This window comes from Crocuta crocuta, unplaced genomic scaffold (assembly GCF_008692635.1).
Source record: "Crocuta crocuta isolate KB4526 unplaced genomic scaffold, BGI_CrCroc_1.0 scaffold67, whole genome shotgun sequence".
NCBI lineage: Eukaryota > Metazoa > Chordata > Mammalia > Carnivora > Hyaenidae > Crocuta > Crocuta crocuta.
The window spans coordinates 2,420,132-2,445,840 of NW_027531896.1; the positions used below are offsets into that span (position 1 = coordinate 2,420,132).

The 25,709-nt window shown below is 39.5% G+C and overlaps 1 protein-coding gene across 2 annotated transcripts in view; it reads left to right on the top strand.

Moving 5' to 3' along the window:
• NPHP1 (nephrocystin 1) overlaps positions 1 to 25,709 on the top strand; it is a 57,616-nt gene that overhangs the window by 28,558 nt on the left and 3,349 nt on the right. For both annotated transcript variants that reach the window (XM_077773443.1, XM_077773444.1), the window contains exons 12-18: positions 4,499 to 4,573; positions 6,324 to 6,434; positions 7,942 to 8,024; positions 10,909 to 10,985; positions 11,908 to 12,007; positions 20,338 to 20,450; positions 23,646 to 23,719. In XM_077773443.1, the coding sequence (XP_077629569.1) occupies positions 4,499 to 4,573; positions 6,324 to 6,434; positions 7,942 to 8,024; positions 10,909 to 10,985; positions 11,908 to 12,007; positions 20,338 to 20,450; positions 23,646 to 23,719 (633 nt within the window). The remainder of the gene's footprint in view (positions 1 to 4,498; positions 4,574 to 6,323; positions 6,435 to 7,941; positions 8,025 to 10,908; positions 10,986 to 11,907; positions 12,008 to 20,337; positions 20,451 to 23,645; positions 23,720 to 25,709) is intronic.

The window sequence follows — 25,709 nt, forward strand, 5'->3', positions numbered from 1 at the left end:
TAATGATTGTGAATTTTTTTCCCTTTTTTTTTTTTTTTTTGTTTTTTTTTTTTTTTTTTTTTTTAGAAATTGTTTAACTTTTATTTTTGAGAAAGAGAGCACAAGCGTGGGAGGGGCAGAGAGAAGGGGACAAAGAGAATCCCAAGCAGGCCCTACCCTGTCAGCTCAGAGCCAGTTCTGAGCTTGATTTCACAAACCGTGAGATCATGACCGAAGCTGAAGTCAAGGGCTGGATGCTTAACCAACTGAGCCACCCAGGCGCCCACCTCTTTTATTTTCTAAGTGGTTATGATTGATGCATAGAAAGCTATTGTCATCTGGAAGTTGATCTTATATCCCAAACTTTACTGAAATTGCTTACTATTTCTTTTTTTTAAAGTTTACTTATTCATTTTGAGAGAGAGATCTCATGAACTGTGAGATCATGACCTGAGCCGAAATCAAGAGTCGGATGCTCCACCGACAGAGCCACCCCAGGGACCCCGAAATTGCTTATTATTTCTAATACCTTTAAAACACAGTGTCACTTATACTTCTTATCGTCTCAAATTTTTTAATGTGTACAGTTGCATTGCCTGCAGATAAAGACAGTTTTTTCTCTCCCCTTTTTATACTTCATGTCTTTTTGCTGTCTTACTGTTTTGGCCAAGGACTGCCAGGGGAGACTGCCTTGTCTTCTTCCTGATTTAGATGTCAGTGCTTCTGAAGACTCACCAATGGGATGTTTGTTGATGGGTACCTTTTCTTTGGTTGATTCTCTTCTGCTCCAAGTTTTCATATTTACAAGTAAATATTGAATTTTAGCAAATTCTTTTCTGCATCTATTGAGATGATCATTTGACTTTATTCCTTTAATTGGTTAAGGTGACATACCACAATAATAGATTTTCTGATACTGAAACATCCTTTAATGGGGTAAGCTCTTCTTGATCATAAACTTTTTTTTTGTTTAAAAAGAAACATTGCCAATTAGGTTCACAAAACTTTGGGATTTTTGTATTACTATTAATAAGCAAAATAGGCTTATGATTTTTTTTGGAGTGTCTATATCTGGATTGAGCAAATATGAGATGAACCTCATTTATTATAACATGCATATATTTGGACTTATTTCCCTTATTTGTGTGTCTGTATCTTTTCTGTTTATCATCTTTTATCTTTGCTTTTTTTTCGCTACTGTTACCTATTGAAATATTGTTGTCTGCATTCCATTTTTTTATGCTTTTTCTTTCTTAATTTTTTTATGTTTATTTTTAAGAGAGAGAGACAGACAGACCATGAGCTGGGGAGGGCCAGAGAGAGAGGGAGATACAGAATCAAAAGCAGGCTCCAGGTTCTGAGCTGTCAGCACAGAGCCTCACGCAGGGCTTGAACTCAAAACCAAGAGATCATGGCCTGAGCCGAAGTCAGAGGCTTAACTGACTGAACCACCCAGGCATCCCAATTTTTTTCTGCTTTTGATTTGGAATCTGTAGATTATATTTCCATATCTAAGTGGTTACCTTTCCATTTTTAACATATCGACTTATTTATAAATTATTCTCATAAACAAATCTAAAACTATCCTGTATTTCTTTTTCTTAACACATCAAAGATACTAATAACATGCTTTCGCTACCTAGTGAATACCCTGCCCCCATCTTGTTAATGTTGTCGAGGAGTAAATCTGGCTTTTTTTTTTTTTAATTTAATGCTTATTTATTTTTGAGAGAGAGACAGAGTGTGAGCAGAGGAGAGGCAGAGAGAAAGGAAGGGGCAGAGAGAGGAGGAGACATAGAATCTAAAGCAGGCTCCAGGCTCCGGACTGTCAGCACAGAGCCCAACACTATGCTCGAACCCAGAACCATGATATGATGTTCTGAGCTGAAACAGACGCTTAACCAACTGAGACACCCAGGCGCCCCTGGCTTTTTTTTAAAGTAATCAATATATAATTACATATAACAACATATTTTGTTAATTTCAATCCTCAGGGTTGTTTCTTGTTTTGTTAGTATAGTATTTTATTTCTTCGTGTATCTTTAGAGGCACATTTTATGTGAAAGATATATGACTCTCTTTCCCTCCTACCTAACAGTGCTTGGTTGCTACCATCAACCACCCCCTCCCCAACTCCAGTCTAGAACCAGATGTCACAGTGGAGTTTAGCATTCTTCATCTAAGGTTCATTAAAGGGCCCACTTGTTGCCTTGGTTCCCACCCTGGTGTCATGGCTTTATCATTTTCCTCTCACCTGCTTAGGTTCACTACTTCCTATGAGGGGGAAGGTTGGCCACCATTTCTTTTTCATCCTGCTGTCTTCAAGCAGTAAGGCTGTCTTGTCTGTTGTCTGTCATGTACTGAGTACTGTCAGCCTCTGTAACAGATAAAGCCAGCTCCTTGCCATCACTTCCTACTTCTAGACTCAGAGCCCAGGAGATCCCCGATTTTACTCCCACCCTCCTCACAGCTTTCCCCTTCCATCTATGGTCCACTGAATTATTCATCTTGTGTTTGAGTTCTACTCTTTTTAACTATCACTCCTTTATGTTGGGAGCAGATCCACTACATTAATGCATAAATTCAACATGCCATCCTGAGCAGAAATCCATATGTATTCTTAATACAATTTGCTGGGGTGCCTGCGTGGCTCAGTTGGTTAAACATCCGACTTAAGCTCAGGTCCTGATCTCATAGTTCATGGGTTCAAGCCCCGCGTCAGGCTCTGTGCTGACAGGTCAGAGCCTGGAGCCTGCTTCAGATTCTGTGTCCCCCTCTCTCTCTGTCCTTCCCCTGCTCACACTCTGTCTCTCTCTCCCTCTCAAAATAAATAAACAGGAAAAAAAGAATACAGTCTGCTAAGTAGAAGCCTCTAAACTTTTTAAATCCTTGATTACTTCATCCTTTGTGTTCTGGGTTTGTACAGAAAGCAGAGTAGTTCTGAGCCAATTGTTCACCCGCTCTTGCTGCAGGTTTTGAAAATGTATAATGAGGTATTTGGACTAAGTACTTTTTTAAATGTTTGTTTATATTTAGAGAGAGAGAGAATAAGTGTGAGTGGGGGAGGGGCATGGAGAGGGAGAGAGAGAATCCCAAGCAGGCTCCACCCTGCTGATCCAGGGCTCCATCCCAGCACCATGAGATCATGACCTGAGCCAAAATCAAGAGTTGGACGCTTAACTGACTAAGCCAGCCAGGTGCCCCTGGACTAAGTCCTTTTTAGCTCTCAGTCCACAAATCGACTGTGAAATTATCAAGCAGAAGAAGTTACTCCTGAACTAAAATCGGGATTCTCCAACTCGAAAAGATAAAAGCAGAGATGGTATGAGATCTCAATTTCAGTGATTGCAAAGGACTTTTTGGATAGTAGAAGTGGGAAACGCCTCTTGAAAAACTAAGAGGAATCTTAGAATAAACAAAATGCAGTCTTACATTAAACACCAGGTAACCATCAAAACAAGTTTGTAATCCAAAGAGTTTAGGCCGAGAATATATATTATTTTAGGAAGAGTTTAAGTAAATTCCTATGTATTAGTTGTTGAAGGAAATGAGGACTTTGTATATGTGGAAAACAGCTCAGCTGCCCATAAGATGACCCTAGTTGTCCCAGATAGGGACATAGAGGGCAGTGAATTGAACCTGACGTCATAGGACATGTTTGGGGTAGCTTCTAATTATTTTTAAAGCTTAGTTTTAAAAGTGCTCTACTAAAATATTTTTATCTAAAATAAAAATTTTAGGATCACCCGGATGGCTCAAAGAGAGGAGCATGTGACTCTTGATCTCAGGGTTGTGAGTTCGAGCCCCACACTGGGTGTAGAGATTACTTAAAATAAATGAATAAACTTTTAAATAAATTAATTACATAAAACTTTGATGTTATCTATTTCTTCGGAAGATGTTAATTTTAGCCATAACGTTACAGAATTTGAACCCTCCTCTACGTTTTTGCTTCTTTTGTATTTCATTGCTTTATATACATTGTGGGACTAACTTCTTGCAGGAGCATTTTACAAGAGATTGAGTTGTAGGAAGAATGTAATTTACGGGCTGGCGATCTTGAAGAAAACTGAGGCTGTGTGTCTGGCTGTTATTAGCATAGTCAGTCTTAGTGGCATGGTGATGGGCTCCTACAGGTCACATATCTTAATAACATGTCATTTGTCCCTGACATCTTGCCTGCTTTTCTGGTAAACCTGTCTCAGATAGTATTTTACTTAACTATAATTTATTACTAGAGCAAATGGCTGAGCCTGAATTTATTTTATCCATTCTTTCATTGTTTTATAAATTAGTGCTGGAACAGTTTTTTGTTAATCATTTTTAAAGTTCTGTGTGTACTCAATGTAAAAAGAAAACAAAGCAGAGTGGCACAACATAAAAACTGTAAGAGCCCCCAACGAGGCCCTCTGCTCCACATAGGACAGCCTATTGCCTGTTTGCTGTTTGGGACATAGAAGTGGTAACGTTTGGGAGAACTTTCTACAGCGTGCTCTCATCTGGGAAAATTCCATTTCAGGTTCTGAGCAACATTCACACGGTCAGAGCCACATGGCAACCTAAAAAGCCTAACACATGGACTTTTTCTCCCCAGGTAAGGTATTTGCTCAGTGAGTGGAATGAAATGTGAACATCTTTTCCCTGTTAAGTGCTATGCAGTTAATTTCTAAGGGAAAGCTGTCCACGTGTACCTCTGCAATAATGTGTTTATGTGAAGCACAGAATATATGGGGCCAGATTTGAATCTCTAGGTTATTTTAAATGTTCTTTGGAGACGTCGATACAAATTACTTTTGTTTCTGACTCATCAGAGTTCTAATTCCTATGAATCATCTCATTCAGTGGATCGTGGGGTTCAATTCTAGGAAATGCCCCCTGATGAAAATGAAAACAAAAAGATAAGTTTAGGAAGTGTTTTCCACAAATGAAACCAACTGTGCTAATGAGAGCTGTGCTTTCTGCAGATAAAATCAAAGGTGACACCCAGGGCTGGTGCATTATACCCAGGCACTATCAAGACTGGAACAAACAAACAAAAAAAAGACTGGAATGACGTTAGGTGGTTTCAAACCACCGCATCCCTGTGACATGGATGTTAGTGAACATGAAGATATTTATGCTCTTGTTATGATATGGTCTATAGTTTATTTTGCTTTACTTTTTTTCTACCTCCAAAGTTTCATTACTTTAGTATTTACTTCCCATAACTAATTGCCTTGGGGCGCTGCACCCTAAAAATCCTTCATTAACCTTTGTCTTACGCATCAAAAGATCTTCAAGCAGTAGGGGTTCAAGGAGAGGGCACAGGGTGTGGGGGAGGCCCAGCCGCCTGGCTTGTGTGCTGCAGGTTCACAACCTTGGCTCTAGCACATCTCCTAAAAGTCTAGTTTGATTTTCCAAGTGCCCCACTGCTTGTATTTTGGTGTACATGAAACATTTAGATAGAACTTTCTAAATGTTTTTGGGTATAAAGATAAACTGTTTGGAAGGATGAATAATAAGAAATTGTTCCTTGAAATTAATAAAAATATTTGAATGAATGAAATTAAGTATCTGTTAGGTGCGAGCCATTCTTCCTAGGCATTTGGGAACTTACAGGTTAGTAGAAAAGAAACACTTTATACAATTGTTATTGTATAATAACCACAATCAGTGTTTATGGAGCTCTATCCAGGGCCAGGCACGGTGGTAGGTCCTCCTGGACACTCTCTCATTTAATCCTTAGAGTAACCCTGTGGAGGTGGGGTCCTGTGGGTAACTATGGCAAAGACAGGATGTAATGGTTATAGGGCTCCAAGTACTGTGGAAGCACAGAGGAGGGGGACACTAATTCTAGCCCTTAGGCTCAGGGAAGGTTTTGTAGAAGAGAAACTAGGCTTTGAGGGATGGGGAGGACCTTATAGGCAAGACAGAGGGATGTGGTTGTCCAGACAGAGGGAAAGGAATGAGCAAAAAAGAAGGGAAAGGAAAATTTATAAGGCACACCTTGGGAAAGTTGAGCAAATGTGTGTATGAAGTCTTCAATTTTGGTTCTGTTTACAAAGAACAATGGTCAGTATAAATATTATATATGCAAATTATTTTTATAACACCTCTGAGGGAGCTAGGTATAGTACTTGTTTCACAGCAGCCTCTACTCTAAGCAAAGGATAAGTGAAAGTAAACAGAGCAATTAAATTTTTTAACTTGAAATCCTTGATGGGTCCAATCCATTTGCTTTTTGTTCTCTTTAAAAGACTGTTAATTATGATGCAAAGGTATAAACCATGTACAGATGAATAAAGCTTAAACCTCCCTCCCATTTAACATTTTTATGAGTAACTTAGTTTTCTTCATTGTTTCAGGTTACAGGCATCTTGCCATGCTTGCTTGATGGTGATTGTTTTATCAGATCCAATTCTTCATCTCCAGATCTTGGAATATTATTTGAACTTGGAATTTCTTATATTCGCAATGTATGTCAGTTGAAAGATACAGCTTTCTAATGTTAAGGAGAAGTTAAAAAAAAAAGTCTGTATTCACAAGTAAAATAATTGAGGTGTTTATGTGTAATAGAATTTTAATCTCTGGAGGAATGGGAATGGTGGGTCTAATGAACATACAGTGCTGCTTTTTCAGTAGCGTTTACAATACAACTGTATTTTATTTATATTTATAGTCTGAGGGAAGTCCAGTACTTTCAAGGACTCAAGGTTTGAAAAGGATGAGACTTTTCAGAAAGTGATAAGAGATGTTCAGTGGCATTCCAGCAGTGTTTTACCTCTGTCTTAGAGGGTCAGGGTGCACTTAGCCNAAAAAAAAAAAGTCTGTATTCACAAGTAAAATAATTGAGGTGTTTATGTGTAATAGAATTTTAATCTCTCGAGGAATGGGAATGGTGGGTCTAATGAACATATAGTGCTTTTTCAGTAGCGTTTACAATACAACTGTATTCATTTATATTTATAGTCTGAGGGAAGTCCAGTACTTTTAAGGACTCAAGGTTTGAAAAGGATGAGACTTTTCAGAAAGTGATAAGAGATGTTCAGTGGCATTCCAGCAGTGTTTTACCTCTGTCTTAGAGGGTCAGGGTGCACTTAGCCTTGTGGCTGACAGTCCTCATTAAAGGACCTGTCAGTGGTAACTTTTATAAAGAGAACAACAGAAATTAGATTAACTTATATCACATAAAAGATTGAACCAGTGGGTGTGGATCTGTGATAGTAATTTATTTTTCTATTAAATTTTTTATTTTAATTGCAGTAGTTTTAGGTGTACAATATAGTGATTCAACAGTTTCTATCCATTGTTCAGTGCTCATCACGATAAGTGTGCTTTTCCGCCCCTTCACTTATTTCATGTGATAGTAATTTAAATGTCTCCACACTCTGATAATACCCAGTAGGCTTAGTGTATATAATTGGCCTCAAGGTAACTCAGAAAGCTAACTGTTTTTATATTAATAACATTACACCAAACTTGCAGTTCTTTAAGGCAAATTCATCCTTATGTGTTTTGGGTGAGTAGGACAGGAGAGAGGAGGAGGGCCCCCAAGCAAGTCCCCAGAGGCCTCCAGCAGTTGACAGTGGAGATAAAATCCTGACCAATGATTAAAAACTGAAAAAGGATTGAGTTTGTGTATCTCTCACTGAGGCAAAGCTCAAATCCCAGGTAGTGATGTGGTTTAGATCATTCCACAAAATACTTGTATCATTCAAGGAGCAGTAGCAACAGTTGCCACATCTTCAGGCTTCAGGGATTTTCAACAGTGATTTGACAAGAGAGGCTTTTCACTTTTCATACTGCCTGTGCCGTCTGGCCTGCAAGGAAAATGGGACCCACCGTGTTTCACTTTATTTTCTTGGGAGGAATTGTTTATTTCTAAAAGTGAATGCTAATTTTGTTCCCTATAAAGGACTTAATATGTGCTTTTAAATTTGACTGATTCAGACTTTAAGTTTTGTATGCCTTTTAATTTCCTAGTCAACTGGTGAAAGAGGAGAATTAAGTTGTGGCTGGGTGTTTCTTAAACTTTTTGATGCCAGTGGAATTCCTATTCCAGCAAAGTAAGTTGGCTATATATTCCTTCCAAATGAGTAATTTTGTAGAAATTCAGTGTTTAGAATCTGCATACCTCAGGTTTACAGAGTGTATATTGTGTTAGCATTTCAAAAATTTGCGGGGAGAGGGCTTTTAATGTTGATTTTAATATTCTTTGAAGTAGTATATGAAGACAACATGCACAGGGTCATCCTAGAGAGGAAGAAATGCCACATATAGAACAAGTATTTTAAAAGATGTTTAGAGGCTCCTGGGTGATTCAGTCGATTAAGTGTCTGACTTCAGCTCAGGTCATGATCTCACGTTTTTTTGAGTTCAGGCCTCGCATCAGACTCTCTGCTGTCAGTGTGGAGCCTGCTTTGGATCATTTATCTCCCTCTCTCTGCCTCTCCCCAACTCTCTGTCTCTCCCCCCAAAATAAACAAACATTTAAAAACTTGTAAAAAAAAAAAAGTTTACTCTCTGCTGAGAATATTTTTTCAGTAATTTTCTATGATATCAGCACATTTCACAGTGCTGAAACAGAGCCTAATTCTCTCCAAAGAGTGGGAAAGCTAAGTCCAGGGTCCCCAGGGTGTCTGTCATGCCACCTTTCTTCTTTTTTTTTTAAGTTTATTTAGTTTTGAAAGAGAGCATGAGTGGGGAGGGTCAGAGAGAGAAGGACAGAGAAAGAGAATTCCAGGCAGGCTCAGCACTGTCCATGTAGAGTCCGATGCAGGGCTCGAACTCACAAATCATGAAATCATGATATGAGCTGAAGTCGGACACTTAACTCACTCAGCCACCCAGGCATCCCCACCTTTATTTTAAAGGTAATACACTGAAATCATTATGGCAATCACTATAAACAAATTTAAAACTTAAGACCAAAAAACAAAAGACCAAATATTTATAATATATACATAACAGATTATTGCTAATATAAAAAGGGCCCTAAAAAATGAGTAGGAAAGACAATTCAAATTTTAAAATGGCACAAAAAAATCAAAGTCTAGAATATAAACAAGAAATTCACAGAGGAGATGCAAATCAGCAGTCATCAGGATGGTGATTAAGATCCAAGGTTTGGAATTGTAAAATTCAGGGCTCTCATCCTGGTGCTGTCTGTGTGACTGTAAGCCAGGCTCCAGGTTCTTTAATGTCTGCAAACCTCAATTTCCTCTATCTTTAAAATGGGAGATTAGAATAGTTCCTACGCAAGAGGGTTATTATAAGGGTTAATTCAGATAATGCTTCCTGCCTCCTGTGACTTCTACTATACCCAGGGGTGGGCATGGCCTCTTTACCACAAGCCAGAGGTAAGAGTCCAGATTCCACTTCTCTGACATCACCCCAGTGATAAGGGGAGGGGCACCCCCTCAGAGAATGTAAGAGCCCAGGCTTCTTATGATTTAAAAAAAGAACGTCAAAGGTTTTGGGGCGCCTGGGTGGCCCAGTCAAGTGCCCGACTTCAGCTCAGGTCATGATCTCACAGTTCGTGGGTTCGAGCCCCGCGTCGGGCTCTGTGCTGACAGCTAGCTCAGAGCCTGGAGCCTGCTTCTGATTCTCTGATTCTCCCTCTCTCTTCTGACCCTCCCCTGCTCATGCTGTCTCTCTCTCTCTCTTTCTCTCTCTCTCTCTCTCAGAATAAATGAAACATTAAAAAATAAAAAGAATGTCAAAGGTTTTTAGTTGTACCTAGTTAGAAGGGAAAAGTGTAGCTACTCACATCTTTCTAAAGCGAAGTCATAGCTATTTTTCTTTTTTTTTTTCATAGCTATTTTGTAAATGAGGTAGAAGCCTGTCTATTGATACAGAAACATTTTGAGTATATATCATTATATGGACAAAGCAAGTTGCAGGATACTATGTGTGCTGTGGCTCCACTTTTATTTGTGGAAAACTGTATTGTGTGCATATGTGGGCAGGTTGCCTCTGAGGAGCGGTACTAGGGAGGCAATGCCGGCTTTTATCTTCTACTTTCCACACATAGGTGTTGTGCAACTTAAAGAGAAGCGTGTCTGTTTTGAGATTTACTGTGTATATATATTTGTTTGCGTTTGCATAGAAAAAAGTAGGACAAGGGCCTTACCAGACTAGAGGGGACAGTATAGGGAGAGATTCTTCTGTTTCTTTACTTTTCATTTCTATGCCATATAAACATTTGAAAAATACATTTAAAAATATATCATTAATACACCCATTAACACAAGTCATTAAAGTCAATACACTTTAATGATATCAATTAATCTTTCTCATTTTAATGTGGAAAAATGTATTTTCTATAGTTCAAAGTTAAGAAAGAACCTTGGGGCACCTGGGTGGCTCAGTCGGTCAAACATCTGACTTTGGCTCAGGTCATGATCTCATAGTTCGTGAGTTCGGGCCCCGTGCTGACAGCTCAGAGCCTGGAGTCTGCCTCGGATTCTGTGTCTCCCTCTCTCTCTCTAACCCTCCCCCACTCATGCTCTGTCTGTCTCTCTCTCAAAAATAAATAAACATCTTTAGGGCCGACTGGGTGGCTTAGTCGGTTAAGCGTCCGACTTTCGCTTAGGTCATGATCTCGCGGTTCGTGGGTTCGGGCCCCGCATCGGGCTCTGTGCTGACTGCCAGCTCAGAGCCTGGAGCCTGCTTCAGTCTGTGACTCCCTCTCTCTCTGCTCCCCCCCTGCTCGTGCTGTCTCTCTCTCTCTCCTAGAAATAAATTAAAAGAAAAAATAAATAAATAAATATTTTTTAAAAATAAAAGAAATTTTACTGAGATAAAACCTCAAAGAGGAATCAACAGCTTTCATTCTCGTTTAGCAATGAGACAAATAAAATGTCTGTGAATTTATCTGCCCTAAAAAATATTTCACTGCAAACTTCAGTGTTTTAAAATGGAAACACGTGGCTTACTATTCTTTTGCAGAACGTATGAACTCTTCTTGAATGGTGGCACCCCTTATGAGAAAGGTGTTGAAGTGGACCCTTCAGTATCCAGAAGAGGTACAGCTCTTAGGCGTCGCTTTCTCTCCTGGCCTTAAAAAGTAAACAGAAGATGCATCAGCAAAAGGAGCTCTATTCTAATCATAGCATTCTTCACTTGAGTTCGCAGTTTTAAAAATAAGTCATTTGATAGTAAGGTCCTAATCATTTTGATCTAAGTGCTATTTTCTTGGTGGCACATATGAGACTCTAATGTAAGAAATTAGAAAGTGTGAGGACCCTTCATTAATGCCTTCTCATTGAAGCCTGGACTAATACTTGTGACCACCACAGAATTCATGAAAGAGGGTAATTCAGAGGTTGCCTTCTTGCTAGTTTAAAAAATGTAGACATTTCAAATTGTGGTCATAACATGCCAAGTTGCCTTTCAAAAATATCAAGCACTTTTTAAAATATATTCGTTGACTGGGCACCGTGCTAGATAATGGGAAAAGTAAGACAGATACAGTCCTTGCCTCATGGAGCTCAGCTCCTGACAGATATGAAACTCCCCTTTCGCTTCTCAGACCTCCCTGTCCTGGCTTCATGACTTAGGCCACATGGCATTGCTGCTGCCCTGGTGATGCCAGCCCCCCTCCTTGGAACAGGAAGGAGTTTGGGATCTGGGACACAGTAGGTTCTACCTGGATCAGAGTGGCTTTTTTCCCTTTGTACCCTGGCAGCGATGATGCTGTCCCAGCCCCTGATGTAGTGGCAGCTCCAGGGACCAGTTGGGTACTGTTAGGGAGGTGGGTAGGCATCAGCGTCATGCTTTCACTCTTCATCAGCTCATTTAGGGTATGTGAGGGACTCCTGGTTTTCATACAATTATTATTTCTTACCCCAAATTTTTGCTTTAGTCTAAAAGGTACTTTGTTTTATTATACTCACCTCCCTAAGCACTTAAAGTTTTGACAGTTATTTTGGTTTTTTTTTTTTAAAGCACATGGGAACGTTTTCCATCAGATTATGACAATGAGAAGGCAGCCTCAACTCCTAGTAAAACTGAGATCTTCGAACAGAAGATCAAGAAACTTACTAAGGTTGGTACCCACTTACCCACTCACCTGGCCAGTGACCTTGAGGTCCTTCAGAGTTCGTAGACCATCTCACTGTTGGCTTCTCCAGCTTGGTCATCTTTCATCGGTTATTTTTGTCTCATTAATTTGTCTGTCAAGGATCAGTAGGGAAACAGAATGGTAATAAAATTCAAGTCAGCTTATTTTTTGTTTTCTAGTAGCTCAAGTGAGGTGTTTGGTCAGAAATAGTATAGAAACTTGGCTAAATGGGGCTTGCCATCCTTGATCCTATCATTAGGGAACTTCTTTTTAATGTCAGGTTAGCTGAGGTATAATTTATATGCAATAAAATTAACCTTCTTTGGTTTCCAGTTCTTTGGGTCTTAACCAATGTATACTTTCATGTAACTACCACCACAACCAAGGTGGAGAATATTCCCGTCACTCTGAACAGCTCTCTCCTTTGTGGTCAGCTCCCTAGGCTCAGCCTCAGGCAGCTGCTCAGCTGTTTTCTTTCTCAGCAGTTTTGCCTTTTCCAGAATGTAATACAAACGGAGTCAGTGTGTAGCCTTCTGAGTCTGGCTTCCTTCGCCTCGCATAGTGCATTTGAGAGCCATCCATATTATTAGAAGTTTGTGTTAGAAGTTTGTTCTTTTTTGTTCTAAACAGTATATTCCATTTGATGGATACATCATAATGCATTTTATCCAATCACTAGTTGATAGACACCTGGGTTGTTTCTAAATTTGGGCATTTATGAATAAAGCTACTCTAAATATTTGCATATGAGGCTTTCATGTGTGGATATATACTTTATTTCTCAGAGGAATAAATAATGAGGCACAGGATGGCTGGGTGTCTTTTTAATTTTATAAGAAGCTGCCAAACTCTTCCAAAATGACTATAGCAGTTTATACTCTCAGCAGCAATATACAAAAATTGCAATTACTCATATTTTTGGTATTATGAATTTTTTTCATTTTGGGCCATTTTAATAAGTAATGGTGTCTCATGGTCATTTTAGTTTGCATTTTCTTCAGGTAGGCTTTTTTAATTTATTTTTTAGTTAATTTTCTTTTATTGGTTTATACAGCTCTCTTTAGATTTTTTATTCCAGTATAATTAACTTACAGTATTATATTACTGTCAGTTGTACAATATCATGATTCAACAATTCCATACATTACTCAGTGTTCATCACAAGTGTACTCTCAGTCCCTTTCACTTATTTCAGGGAGCTTATATACTAGTGGGTTCCCAGATCTATCACCTTCTAACTCAGTAACCTCTCGGACAAGTCATTTAACCATCTCTCTCAGGATCCCCATATCTACATCTTTTAAAGGGGCATAATAATATCAACTCCATAAAGCTATAATGAGGTTTAATGAAAAGAAAGTAAATAAAACACCTAGATTGTTTTTATAATATATGCCATATACTAAAACACAATAAGTATTATCTATAATTATTTACTATTATTATCATATATATAGATAAATGCAAATATAATGCCAGGTATGGTACTATGTTATAAAACTTGTTCAAATGAAGATGTGCTATATAGCTGGTAAGATCAGAGGGGGGGTTGAAATAGGCTTTGAAGGATTGGAGAGGTGCACACATGAAGATGTGCAGCTATGGAGAAAGGGGACTTAACACAGAGGGCACAGGGTGGACAAGAGGGGTGGAAGGGAACAGCAGGGCCTGGGGACATAAGCTGATAGGTTGACCTGTTCCACCATGACCTTCTTCTTACTTGCTGATTACCAAGAAACAGAGTAATAGAGGAAAATTTGGCATAGCCTTCTGAATTGTTGCTTCTCTCATTCTGGACCATGCCCTTAGTTTAAGTATTCCTTGTTCTTATATCTGATACTGAAATGTGTTTTATAATTCTACTATTAACGGTTAAATCTTTCAATAACCATTAATAATGTGTTCATGGATATCATTCATTCTCTTGACTTTTTTTCCCACTGGATGTTTATAGAGCCTGTAGATTCCCTTTTTTGGCCACTCTTTCCTTGGAAAATTGTTATTTTTCAAGATTTAAAAAAAAAAAAAAGCACAGTAGCAGTCTTTGTAAAAGAAAAGCCAAAATCCTGTTTGGCTTCATTCTTCCTGCTTCCACTTCTCATCTCATTGGTAAGCCTCCAAGAGTCCCCAAGCACTCCCAAGCATATCTTTCAAGTACACCTCTTAATAGTGTTGCTTTGGCCCCAAATACTGGTTCCAAGATACTTTTTTACAATCTAGAGATCAGATTTGACCAGGCGATGCAGAGTTCAGGTAGGCAGGCCCATGCTTCCAAAGCAGTGAGTGTTCTGTTTGCTGGTTCTCAGAGAAGGGTCCTAAGTCCTTGCCCTCCAGGTCCCAGGAACTAAGGTGCTTGTTTGATCTCAGCACACAGTAGGAGCTTAAAGAAATGTTGGCTAAAGAATTTCAAAGTAGAAATCTTCCTGCTGGTACAAAAGTGTACTTCTCAAGAGCTCTGCTCTTTCTCCTGCTATTCCCAGCCTCCCCCCACCTTGTCTGGGTGTGCTCTTCTCTCCTCCCAGAGCCCAGAGAGGGACCTGAGCACTGTCTTGAATTGCCACTCCACTCTGCATGACCCGGAAATACGTTTGCCCAGTATTGTCAAGTGTGAGCTGGGGCAGCTCACTGGTGCAGCCCAGGCTCAGCCAACTCTCACAGAGACTGGGCCATCGGCACAGAGAATCCAGAGGCCCCACAGCTGGCTGTGGCGTAAGGGCCCTGCTGGGAGTCTGTGGTGAGAGTGGGCACCAGCATGGGAGCTTTTGGGCATCTCTGCTCTGAGCCTGCGCAGGGTGGAGACCAAGGCGGAACTGTTCCCTCTCAGTCCCCTTTCCTTCCCTGACCGCCATCTTCAGTGGATGGGAGAGGAAGGCAATTAGTAGTGCCAGCAGCCCTCCTCCTCTCCTGCAAAAGTACATCCCACCTCTGTCCCACCCTCCCGTGCTTAATGAACTTCACCTTTGTTTAGCCGGACTCCCCTGCTTAACATTATGCCTAGGGACACACTACAAAGCACACAGAGCAAGGTTGGGAAGCCCAGTGAGAATTTTGCCTTCCTGCCCATTTTTACCCAGTGTCCTTGCCTGTCGGGTTCATTCTGCCCTCTCACCAGCCAGCAGTCTTATGTATGTGTACCTTTGGATGTCAGCAAAACTGCAAATCAATCAATGTAGACTCATCTCCTTTACCAAAGAAACAGCACCCGAATCCTGCCCATGGGACTCCTTTTGTGGGGACAGCTGTAATCATCGTGACCCTCTCAGCATGAGATGAAAGAGGCAGCAAATAGATCCTTCAGTTTCACCAAGACTTGCCATTCTAATTTTGGAGCTGTTTTTCGATGGACTTTAACTCTTGATGTGATTTGGTCAAAGGCAAAGGCCCTGATGAGGGAAAGCCCTGAATTTAGACCCAGACTCCCAGTGCATGAGTTCAGAATACCAAGAAATACCAGTCTATAGAAGTAGGCTGTGTGCGTGTGTATAAATTCGCTATAAACTTGTTTGTCTTTACCTTTTTGACATATCCCATCTTTTTTCCTCTTTCACTTCCATTGTATTGTTCCTAAAAATAAATGAGATAGTAGCGTTACTAGCCCGGGCCCCGTTATTACATTCATGGCACTTCTGCTATCAGAGTTGGCTGGTATATCTGTGAGATTAGAAAGAAGTATATTTTTTACTTCTTCAGCTTAGCCAACCTTAGTAGCTCAGAGCTTTCTGGTCATCTTGGGTTTGGGAAAATCAGAGGATTTTCCTAAAGAGAACTAATCAAGTGCAGCAGTGCTGCCTCAGGTTGTGGGGAGGTGCCCGAAGGAAAAGAGTGCCTGTGCTGTGGGAGGAACAGAGGCCTCTGCTGTGGGCCGGAAGCGATGCCAGCCAGACAGAGCAGGCGGCTCCGTGAGAAGAGAGGGAAAAATGGAAGGAAGGTTCCACCCCTTCCTCTAGCAAAATCAATGGCTGTTCTTCAGCATGAGACATGGTTTGGGCATGCAGCTGAGACACTGCCCACGTGGGCCACAGACCAGAGGGCGGAATGTGGAACAACCCTTAGGAATCACAGCCGAACACTGAGAAGGCATGTGGTGGCGTCAAGGCAGCTTAAATAATCCTCTGTGGCCGGTCTTTGCAATTCAGGTCAGACACAAGACCAGTATTATAGTAGGGTCAGAAAACAACAGTTTCTAGCTTTGTAGACCAAATGCTATATATGAATGTAAGAGAACCTGTCTTGCGTTTTGGGATGTTTCTAGAAATGCAGGGGTTAGGAAGTAGTCGAGGATATTTATTAAATTCCATGCAACTACCCCTGGGGAATCCATTGCTCCAGCACCACCATCAGGGTTACATTCATTCTGTTCTCTTCCAACAGCCTGGAAGCCCGAGTGTTACCACTGGGATTGATGTGACTTCCTGCTAAAATGCTCACTCTAGAAACCAAAAGGACTAACTTACAAAAGTTGAAATCTCTTTTTTAACTTTGGGAGGTTCTTCTTAGCCCAAAGATATTTTCCTCCTTAAGAGAAGACATTGTTTGCAAGGTTTTCAAGATTACCTATGTGGTCATTCTTTATGCTTAGTGACAGAGTTCATGTATTTCTAAAAATAACATTTAGAAAATGTATATTTAGAAGGACTCAAGACATTTTCTTGAGTATCTTCTAAGGTTAGCTCTTGTGCTCAGTATATTCCCAGTGAGCATTTCGCGTGTGTCATGTGTCAGGATTATAAAGCACTCACGTGTCCTGTTTCCCGATTATGATTTTGAAATAATATTGAAATTGTGTTTCTATTTTTTACAAATATTTTCTTCTTTTTGAGGCTGTTGTATATGGAATTGGCTTTAATTTTCTTTTCAAATTGTTCATTGTTAGTGTATGGAAACATGACTAATTTATATATGCTGATTTTATATCCTATAACTGCTGAGTCTGTTCATTCGAACAGTGTTTTGCCGAATCTTTAGGGTTTTCTACATAGAAGACCGTGTGGTCTGTGAACAGAGAGAATCTGACTTCCTCCTTTCCAATTTGGATATTTCTTATTCCCTTTTCTTGCCTGGGGCCCTAGCTAGGACTTCCATCACTGTGTTGAATAAAAGTGGTGAAAGGAGGCACCACTGGCACCATGGCACCGTGCCTTCTTCCTGATCTTCGAGAAAATGTTTTTGGTCTTTCACCATTGAATATGATGTTAACTGTGGGGTTTTCATCTATGGCCTTTATTATGTGGAAGTAGCTTTCTTCCATTCCTAGGATCGTTGAGTGTTTTGATTATGAAAAGGTACCGACTTTTGTCAAATTCTTTTTCAGCATCAGATGAGAAGATCATGTGGGTTTTTCCTTCATTCTGTTAATGTGTAGTTTATTACATTGACTGACTTTTCAATGTTGACCCACCCTTGCATTCCAGGAGTCAACCCCACTTGTTCATAGTGTATAAACCTTTCAGCATGCTGTTTGCTAGGTTTTTGTTGAGGATTTTTGCATCCATATTCATCAGGGATATAGGTCTCTAGAGTTCTCGTGTATCTTTGGCTTTGGTATCTGGATAATGCTGGCTTCAGGTAATGAGTGTGGAAGTGTTCCTTCTTTTTCAGTTATTTGGAAGAGTTTGAAAAGGATAGGTATTAATAATATTTGATAGAATTTACCAGTGAAGCCATCTGATCCTGGGGTTTTATTCATTGGGAGGTCTTTGATTATTGATTCAGTCTTAGATTTTCTATTTATCCTTGATTCAGCCAGGTAGGATGTGTGTTTCTAAGAATTTGTGCTTTTCATCTAGATTATCCAACTTGTGGATGTACAATTATTCATAGTATTGTCTTATAATCCCTTTTTTATTTTTGTAAAATCAGTAGTAAGATCTGTTTTCATTTCTGATTTTGTAACTTGAATCTTCTCTTCTTTTTCTTAGTCCTCTAGCTAAAGGTTTGTCAATTTTGTTGGTCTTTGCAAAGAACCCAACTCTTGCTTCATTGATTTTGTTATTTTCTCTCCTCTTTTTTGTTCGTCCCTGCTTTAATCTTTATTACTTCTTTCCTGTTGCTACCTTTGGGTTTCATTTATTTCTCTTTTCTAATTCTTTAAGGTTTAAAGGTAGGTGGTTAATTTAAGATCTTTCTTCTTTTTTTTTTTAATATTTTTATTTATTTCTAGGAGAGAGAGAGAGACAGCGTGAGCAAGGGAGGCTCAGAGAGAGAGGGAGATACAGACTCTGAAATAGGCTCCAGGCTCTGAGCTGGCAGCCAGCACAGAGCCCGACGCGGGGCTTGAACCCACGAACCGCGAGATCACGACCTAAGCGAAAGTCGGACGCTTAACCGACTAAACCACCCAGGCGCCCCAGATCTTTCTTCTTAATTAATTTAAGCATTTATAGCTATAGACTTTTCCTCTTAGCTTAGCATTGTTGTCACTGCATCCTATAAATTTTGATATGATGTGCTTTCATTTTATTTGTCTCAAGATACTTTCTAATTTTCCTTGTGAGTTCTTTGAGCCACTGATTGGTTAAGAGTGTGATGGTTAATCTCCACATATTTGCAAATTTTCTAGTTTTCCTTCTGCTATCGATTTCTAGTTTCATTCCATTGTGATCAGAAAAGGTGTTTTGTATGATTTCAGTCCTTTAAATTATTAAAATTCGTATTGTAGCCTAACATATCTGTCCTGGAGAATGTCCCATGTACACTTGAGAAAAATATTCTGTATTCTGTTATTATTGAACAGAGTGTTCTATATGTGTCTTTATTACAGTTGGTCTGCAGTGTTATGTCTTCTGTTTTCTTACTGATCTTTTGTCTAGTTGTTTTATTCTTTACTGAAAGTGGTGTATTAAAGTCTCCTACGATGGTTGTAGACCTGTTTCTCCCTTCAGTTTTGTTCATGTTTGCTTTGTATACTTAGGAGCTCTAATGTTTGTTGCATGTTTATGATTATTACATCTTTTTTTTTTTTTACAAATAGTTTATTGTCAAATTAGTTTCCACATAACACTCAGTGCTCATCCCCACAAGTGTCCTCCTCCATGCCCATCCCCCCTCCCCCCTGATTATTATATCTTCTTGATGCATTGATCCTTTTATCATTCTATAATATCCTTCTTTGTCTCTTTTAAGTTTTTTGGTTTAAAGTATGTTTTTTTCTGATATTAATATAACCACCTCTGCTCTCCTTTGTTAACTACTTGCATGGAGTATCTCTGTCTATCCTTTTCATTTTCAACCTATGAACATCCATCGATGTGAGATCGAAAGTGAGTCTCTTGTAGATAGGATATAGTTAGAGCCTGTTTTTCTATTAGTTCTGCCAATCTGTGTCTTTTTATTAGGGAGTTTCATCCATTTATATTTAAAGTAATCACGGATAGGGAAGGACTTTGTATTGACATTTTGTTTTTGTTTTTTTAATTTTCTGGGGGTAGATGGTTGCCCCTCATTTTCTCCCTTTAAGCCTTCCTTTGTGTTTGATTTTTTTTTTTGTAATGACACATTTTCATTCCCTTTTCCTTTGTGTATATTCTATAGATTTCTTTTTCTTTGTGGTTACCATGGAGATTACATATTACATATTAAAGTGATAACAGTCCCTTTTAAACTGATACCAACTTAACATCAATATTGAAATTTTCTTCTGTTTTTGAGCCCTTACTATGGACCAGGCATTTCATTAAGCACATCACATTTGTCTCATTTTAATCCTTTTAGTAATCTTCTGAAATGGAGGTATTACTATCTGAATTATACAAGTGAGGAAACCAAAACACAAGGAGAATAATTAACTAACCCAGAGTCATATAGCTAGGAAGAAGCAAAGTCAGAATTCAGTCCTGGTCTGCCCACACCCTCCCACCTTCCACCCAGCAACATGAACAGTCTGAACTCATGTTTCCTTTTCATTCGTCACATCAACAGGGGTGGCCACATGGCTTTGTCAAAACTTGTAGCTGACTGCTCCCTTTCTTCCCAAGCATATAACTGATGACTTTTTTTTAATTAAACATTTACATGGGTATATATGAGAAGAGCAGTAGTGAGAAGTTGAGACTGTTGTCATTGAGTTGGTTGAGGTAAGACTGTATAAATGCTAAAATGAAACACAAGGATGGCAAGACAGAGTTCAAGCTTGAAAGTGTAATGTTAGTTTTCTATGGGCAACTTAGGAACTTTTCTTTAAAATTGTTAAAATGTTTTTCCAGTAATGAAGCAAAACTTGGTACTGTTCATTAAAGTAGTAAGTACATATTTTTAAAACACTGGAAGTTGGATCATAGGGATTTATTTAATGAGTACATGTTTTTCTTCTTTAACAGTTTACTGCCAGAAACATTAATCGGAAGTATGTGTTCCATTCATTTGTTGATATTTTATCGCCAAATTCTTGGAGATGTACTCCTAAAAGACAGGATGAGCATGCAAAGTACTGGTAAGAAGTCTTTGCAATTTCCTTATGTGCAGTAATGTATCATGCTTTGAGTAAATGTGGCCTATGCCAACTTTTATCTTCTGCTTCTGAAGGTGCATTCAGAATAAAATATTTAGAATAATATCAAAGCCAATAAATTACTTCACATGCAAAGCATTGTACTCCATTGTGCACCTGTGTTAGTTCAGAATATTCTGAATTCTTTACAATATAACGTATTTTCACATTACAAATTCTGGAGATTTGAGATACTAAAGCTCAGATACAATCGCGTTTTCCCTCAGCATTTTTGAATAATCTGTTTTTACCACATGTTTGGTATGCACACTATCTTTTTGGGAAGAGACCAAAATCACCCAAAATAACTGGTTCTTAATGCACAATGTTTAAATATCAACAGACTAGTTAAAATTGAATACAGGAAAGAGATATTCAAATGTTCTGTTTTTATTCTTGCACCTTCTTTGTAAGCTTGAAACTTTTTCCTAGTAAAATGTTAAAAAATAAATTTAAAAAAATCAATGACATCACACATGATTAAACTTACAAAGAGATCTACATGTGTTATAAGAATTGCCTCTAAAAAAGAATTTAATTTTAATGAGTAGTCTTTGAACTCAGTAAATAAATAAGCAGATATGTATTGAATGCCTCTTATATGCCAGGCACTGTGCTAAGCCCGGTGATGGATGAGACAGGCGCGAGCATCCCTCCCCTGGTGGACAGACAGACTTCAAACACAAAATTACATGAATCATCCTTTTCAATCTTTCTAAAGGAAGAAAGCCAGGGCATCTGGGTGGCTCAGTTGGTTGAGCATCCAACTCTCGATTTCGGCTCAGGTCATGATCCCAGGGCTGTGGAATCAAGCCCCACGTTGAGCTCCATGGTGAGAGTGGAGCTTGCTTAGGATTCTCCCTCTCTTTCCCTCTGTCCCCCTCCCCCCTGCTCATATTCTCTCTCTAAATAAAAAATAAAAATAAAGAAAGGAAGGAAGGAAGCAAACAAGAGCATACAACTGGGAAGATCTTAGGGAAGTCTCTGGGTGAGTAATAGTCAAGATAATACATGAGAGAGGAGTTAGAGGTGTGGGGCAGGTGCGTGTCTGGGCAGAGGGGCCAGCATGTCTGAAGACCTGAAGCAAGACAATGCAAGTGTGTTGGAGGGATCGCGGTTGAAAGCCAGTGTGACTAGAGCAGAGTGAGCAAGATGAAGGATCCTAGGTAGCTTAGTTCTCGTGGACAAGTGGAGTTCATGGTTAGACAGGAGTCCTTTCCTAGAGACTTAGCACTTGGATAGGTAGATTGAAATGGAACTCAAAATTAGGGAAGTCCCGCCATTTCTCAAGGAATTAGTTATAACTCCAAGGGAAGGACAGTTTAACCTTTTTCATCATCACTTGCCTGAGAGTTTATTTCAATGACTCTAGAAAAACTTCTTGAATGATATGACTTCATAGAGAAGATAAAGCTTATTAGCTTTTCTGTTGGGAAGGAAGTTACTCAGAACTGTTGTCATCATTCTGACCTTTGGAGTAAACCTAATAAGGACCTAGAGGGAGGATTTCTCTCTACTGAGGACATAAGATTGTAGAATATATTGCCCAGGCCATTTCAAGAGTGCCCTGGTGGACTGGAGTCAGGCCCGAGCAGCTTGCCCTGTGTCTCCTGTCCCCTCATGCTTATTGGTTCCTACTCAGCCTTCCAAGAGCAGGGGTGCCTCCTAATTGGTTCCTTCTTTATTTCCAGGATAGTTAACATACAGTGTTATATTGCTTCAGGTATACAATATTGAGAGAGACAGAGTGCAAGTGGGTTGGGGGCAGAGAGGGAGACCCAGAATACAAAGCAGGCAGGCTCCAGATTTCAGTACAGAGCCTCACGCAGGGCTCAAACTCTTGAACTGCTTGATCATGACCTGAGCCAAAGTCAGATGCTTAACAGACTGAGCCATCCAGGTGTCCCAGGGATTCAACAATTCTATACATTACTCGGTGCTCATCACATAAGTGTACTGTTAATCTCCTTCACCTATTTCACTCATACCCCCACTCATCTCTCCTCTCGTAATCATCTGCTTGTTCTCCATAGTTAAGAGTCTGTTTCTTGGTTTGTCTTTTTTTTTTTTTTCTGTTTTTTTTTTTAAAATTTCACATGAGTGAAATCATATGGTATTTGTCTTTCTCTGACTGATTTCACTTAGCATTATATCCTTAGGTCCATCCGTGTTGTTGCAAATGACAAGATTTCATTCTTTTTTATGACTCAATAATATTCCAATATACATGTATATGTATATTTATACATATATGTGTGTGTATATATGTATATGTGTATATATATATATTTATTTACCTACTGATGAACACTGGGAGGCTTCCATAATTTGACTATTGTGAATAATGCTATAATAAACATGGGGGCATATATATCTTTTCAAACTGGTGTTTTTGCATTCTTTGGGTAAGTACTCACTAGTGTAATTGCTGGATCATATGTAATTCCATTTTTAATTTTTTTAAGAAACCCCATACTATTTTCCGCAGTGTCTGAACCAGTTTACATTCCCACGAACAGTGCAGGAGGGTTCCATTTTCCCCACATTCTCCCCAGTAGTTGTTTCTTGTGTTTTTAATTTTAGCCATTCTGACAGGTGTCAGGTGGTATCTCATTGTAGTTTTGATTTGCATTTCCCCAATGATTGGTTATACTAAACATCTCTTCATGTATCTGTTGGTCATTTGTATATCTTCTATGGAAAAATGCCCATTTATGTCTTCTTCCCATTATTGAATTGGATTATTTGTTTTTTTGGTATTGAGTTGTATAAATTCTCTAACTGGTTCCTTTCACCATGTCACAGTTATATCATAAGAAGGAAAGAGAGGTTGGAAAACAGCATTGAAAGAAGAACAAAATTTTCTAGTCTTACTCTGTTCAAAGCCACTTCTACCCTAAAAGCTCTATCTCCTTGGTACAAGGCTGATTTCAGAACTCCCTGGCATATGGGTATAGCAGCAGACGGAGATTGAGCAGACAGCTTTGAGCCCTCCTAGAGGTTAAAGTGTGTGGAATGTGTTATCAACAAATCATGTGGCACAATAATTTTCACCTGAATGATTGTTTTTATGTCTGTTGCAGTCAAATACATTGGATGAAGTTTATATAAAATCCTTTCTCTTCTTTCATATTTCAGACTTAATTAGTAACCCAGTGTTGGCCACCTTCCCCAAGCTCTTGGAGCAGCCTGACATGATGGACGCACTCAGGGTGGGTAGCATGAATCATGATGGAAACCTGATGGGTTCTGAATGCAGTAGAACACATCGCATTAGTGAGTTCTGACACCTGCCCTAGGGTGTTTTTTTTCCTATCTGGGCAATGTCTCTCAATCCCTGCCCGTTGTCTAGCTAACTTGGTCTCATCCTTCCTCGGTATGAACGCTGCTTCCCCAGGGCTGCCTTTCCTGACCCAGTGAGCAGGTGGAGTACCTGCTGTGCACACTATTGCAGTCTCTCATCTATGGTGTGTTTCTTGACTTAAGATGGACACTGATCATGTCCTCAGAGCAAAAATCGACTGGGTTTTCAGTCACATCAAGGTATGCATATCGTTTTTATTTTAATTAAATATATACTGCCTGCTATGTGAAATAGCAACTGGATATGAGTTTGAACCATATGAAATCTCAAATTTTTGGCCATTTTTTGGCTTTCCAAAATGACAGTTTCATAAAGTTTAACTTAACATATCAGAGTTAACAAATATTAGGAGTCCCATTATGCCTGCAAAGCAGTACTCAGATAACATGATAAGTGCCACTGTATAATCCAGGTCCGTGAAGATGTAAAGAGAGCAGCAAAGAAGAGCCAGGAACCTGTTCCAGAACAGGTCTTTGGTGACATAGACCTAATAAAAAGCTGGGGCCAAGTTGGACTTTGACATGCTGAGATGGAAGGGGAAGACATTACAGGTAGAAAGGATCAGCATGAAGGAATAGAGAATATTCTGTGTGTGATCCGGTTTGGCATGTGAAACGTGTCTGCAGATGGGCAAGGTCGGTCTGAGTCTCACATTGCCAGTGAAGAGTGTGTATGGAAGGCAGCAGGTAACCTGTGCAGGGCTCTGCTGTAGGACAGCTCCTGACACACAGGGTAGAAAAGTGCACGTGCAGGAGAGAGGCGAGCTGTGCTCAGAGGTGATTCCTACCCATAAGGATAGAGGTTGTAGGGGCCTGACAGAGACATGGAAGGAGGTGATTCCTGTCCATAAGGATAGAGGTCATAAGGGCCTGGCAGAGAAATGGAAGGAGGAAGGAATCGCCTACCAAGATTTTTATTAGACTTTAAAGCTGATCTCATGGGATGGTTTGGCTGGGTTGTAACAATGCAGTCTTCAGCAAAAAGGCTTAAGAAAGTATTCATGGCATATGATTATCTGTAATTCCAGACAAGTTTATTTGGCACTATCATTAGATAATGCAGAATTTCTCTTTTTTCCCCTAAAAAGGTATCATAGTATCATAATATTTATTCATTATACAGAATACAAGTACATTGATTGATCCAACAAATATTTTACGAGAGCGCACTGTGGTTAATTCACCGTGCAGGGTGCCTGCATACTTGTCTAGGTGTGTAGCAGTCACGTAACCTGGGTGTTGGAGTTAGGAAGGAACCTTAGGGCTGATCTAGTCTAAATTCTGCATTTCCTGATGAGCAGTTAGCTCAGAGAAGTGGCCTGCAGACCAGCCTTGGCTGTGTCCAGACATGCCACAGACTCAAGGAAAGACGCACATAAGGTTGTTCATACACATTGTTAAGTGAAAAAAAAAAAAAAACCTTTGAGTTGTAATAAGTATGTTTAAATATATATATGTTTACATTTATATATCTGCCTATAAAAATATCTGGAAGGATATACTCTAGAAAAGCAATACTGATTACCTTTGGATCATGAGTTAAATAATAAAAATTTAAAAGAGTGGTTTATTCCTCAGTCTTGAGCCATGTCTTCACGGCATACCATATGACGTAGGATCAGCCAGGCTGTGCAGCGGGAGCTGACACAGGTTTCTTTCTCCCTCATGGTACCTGTCCAGCATGGAGCAGTGGAAGACCCAAGGTAGTCATCCAAGGGTGCGGGCTGTTGGAGGCTCGTTTCTTATAGCATCATCTGGAACAAGCGGCTTCCTCTGTTGCCAGTTGCACCTGCAGGAAAAGAGAGAATAGAGGATTGCCCTTGGCCTTTCCACCACCTG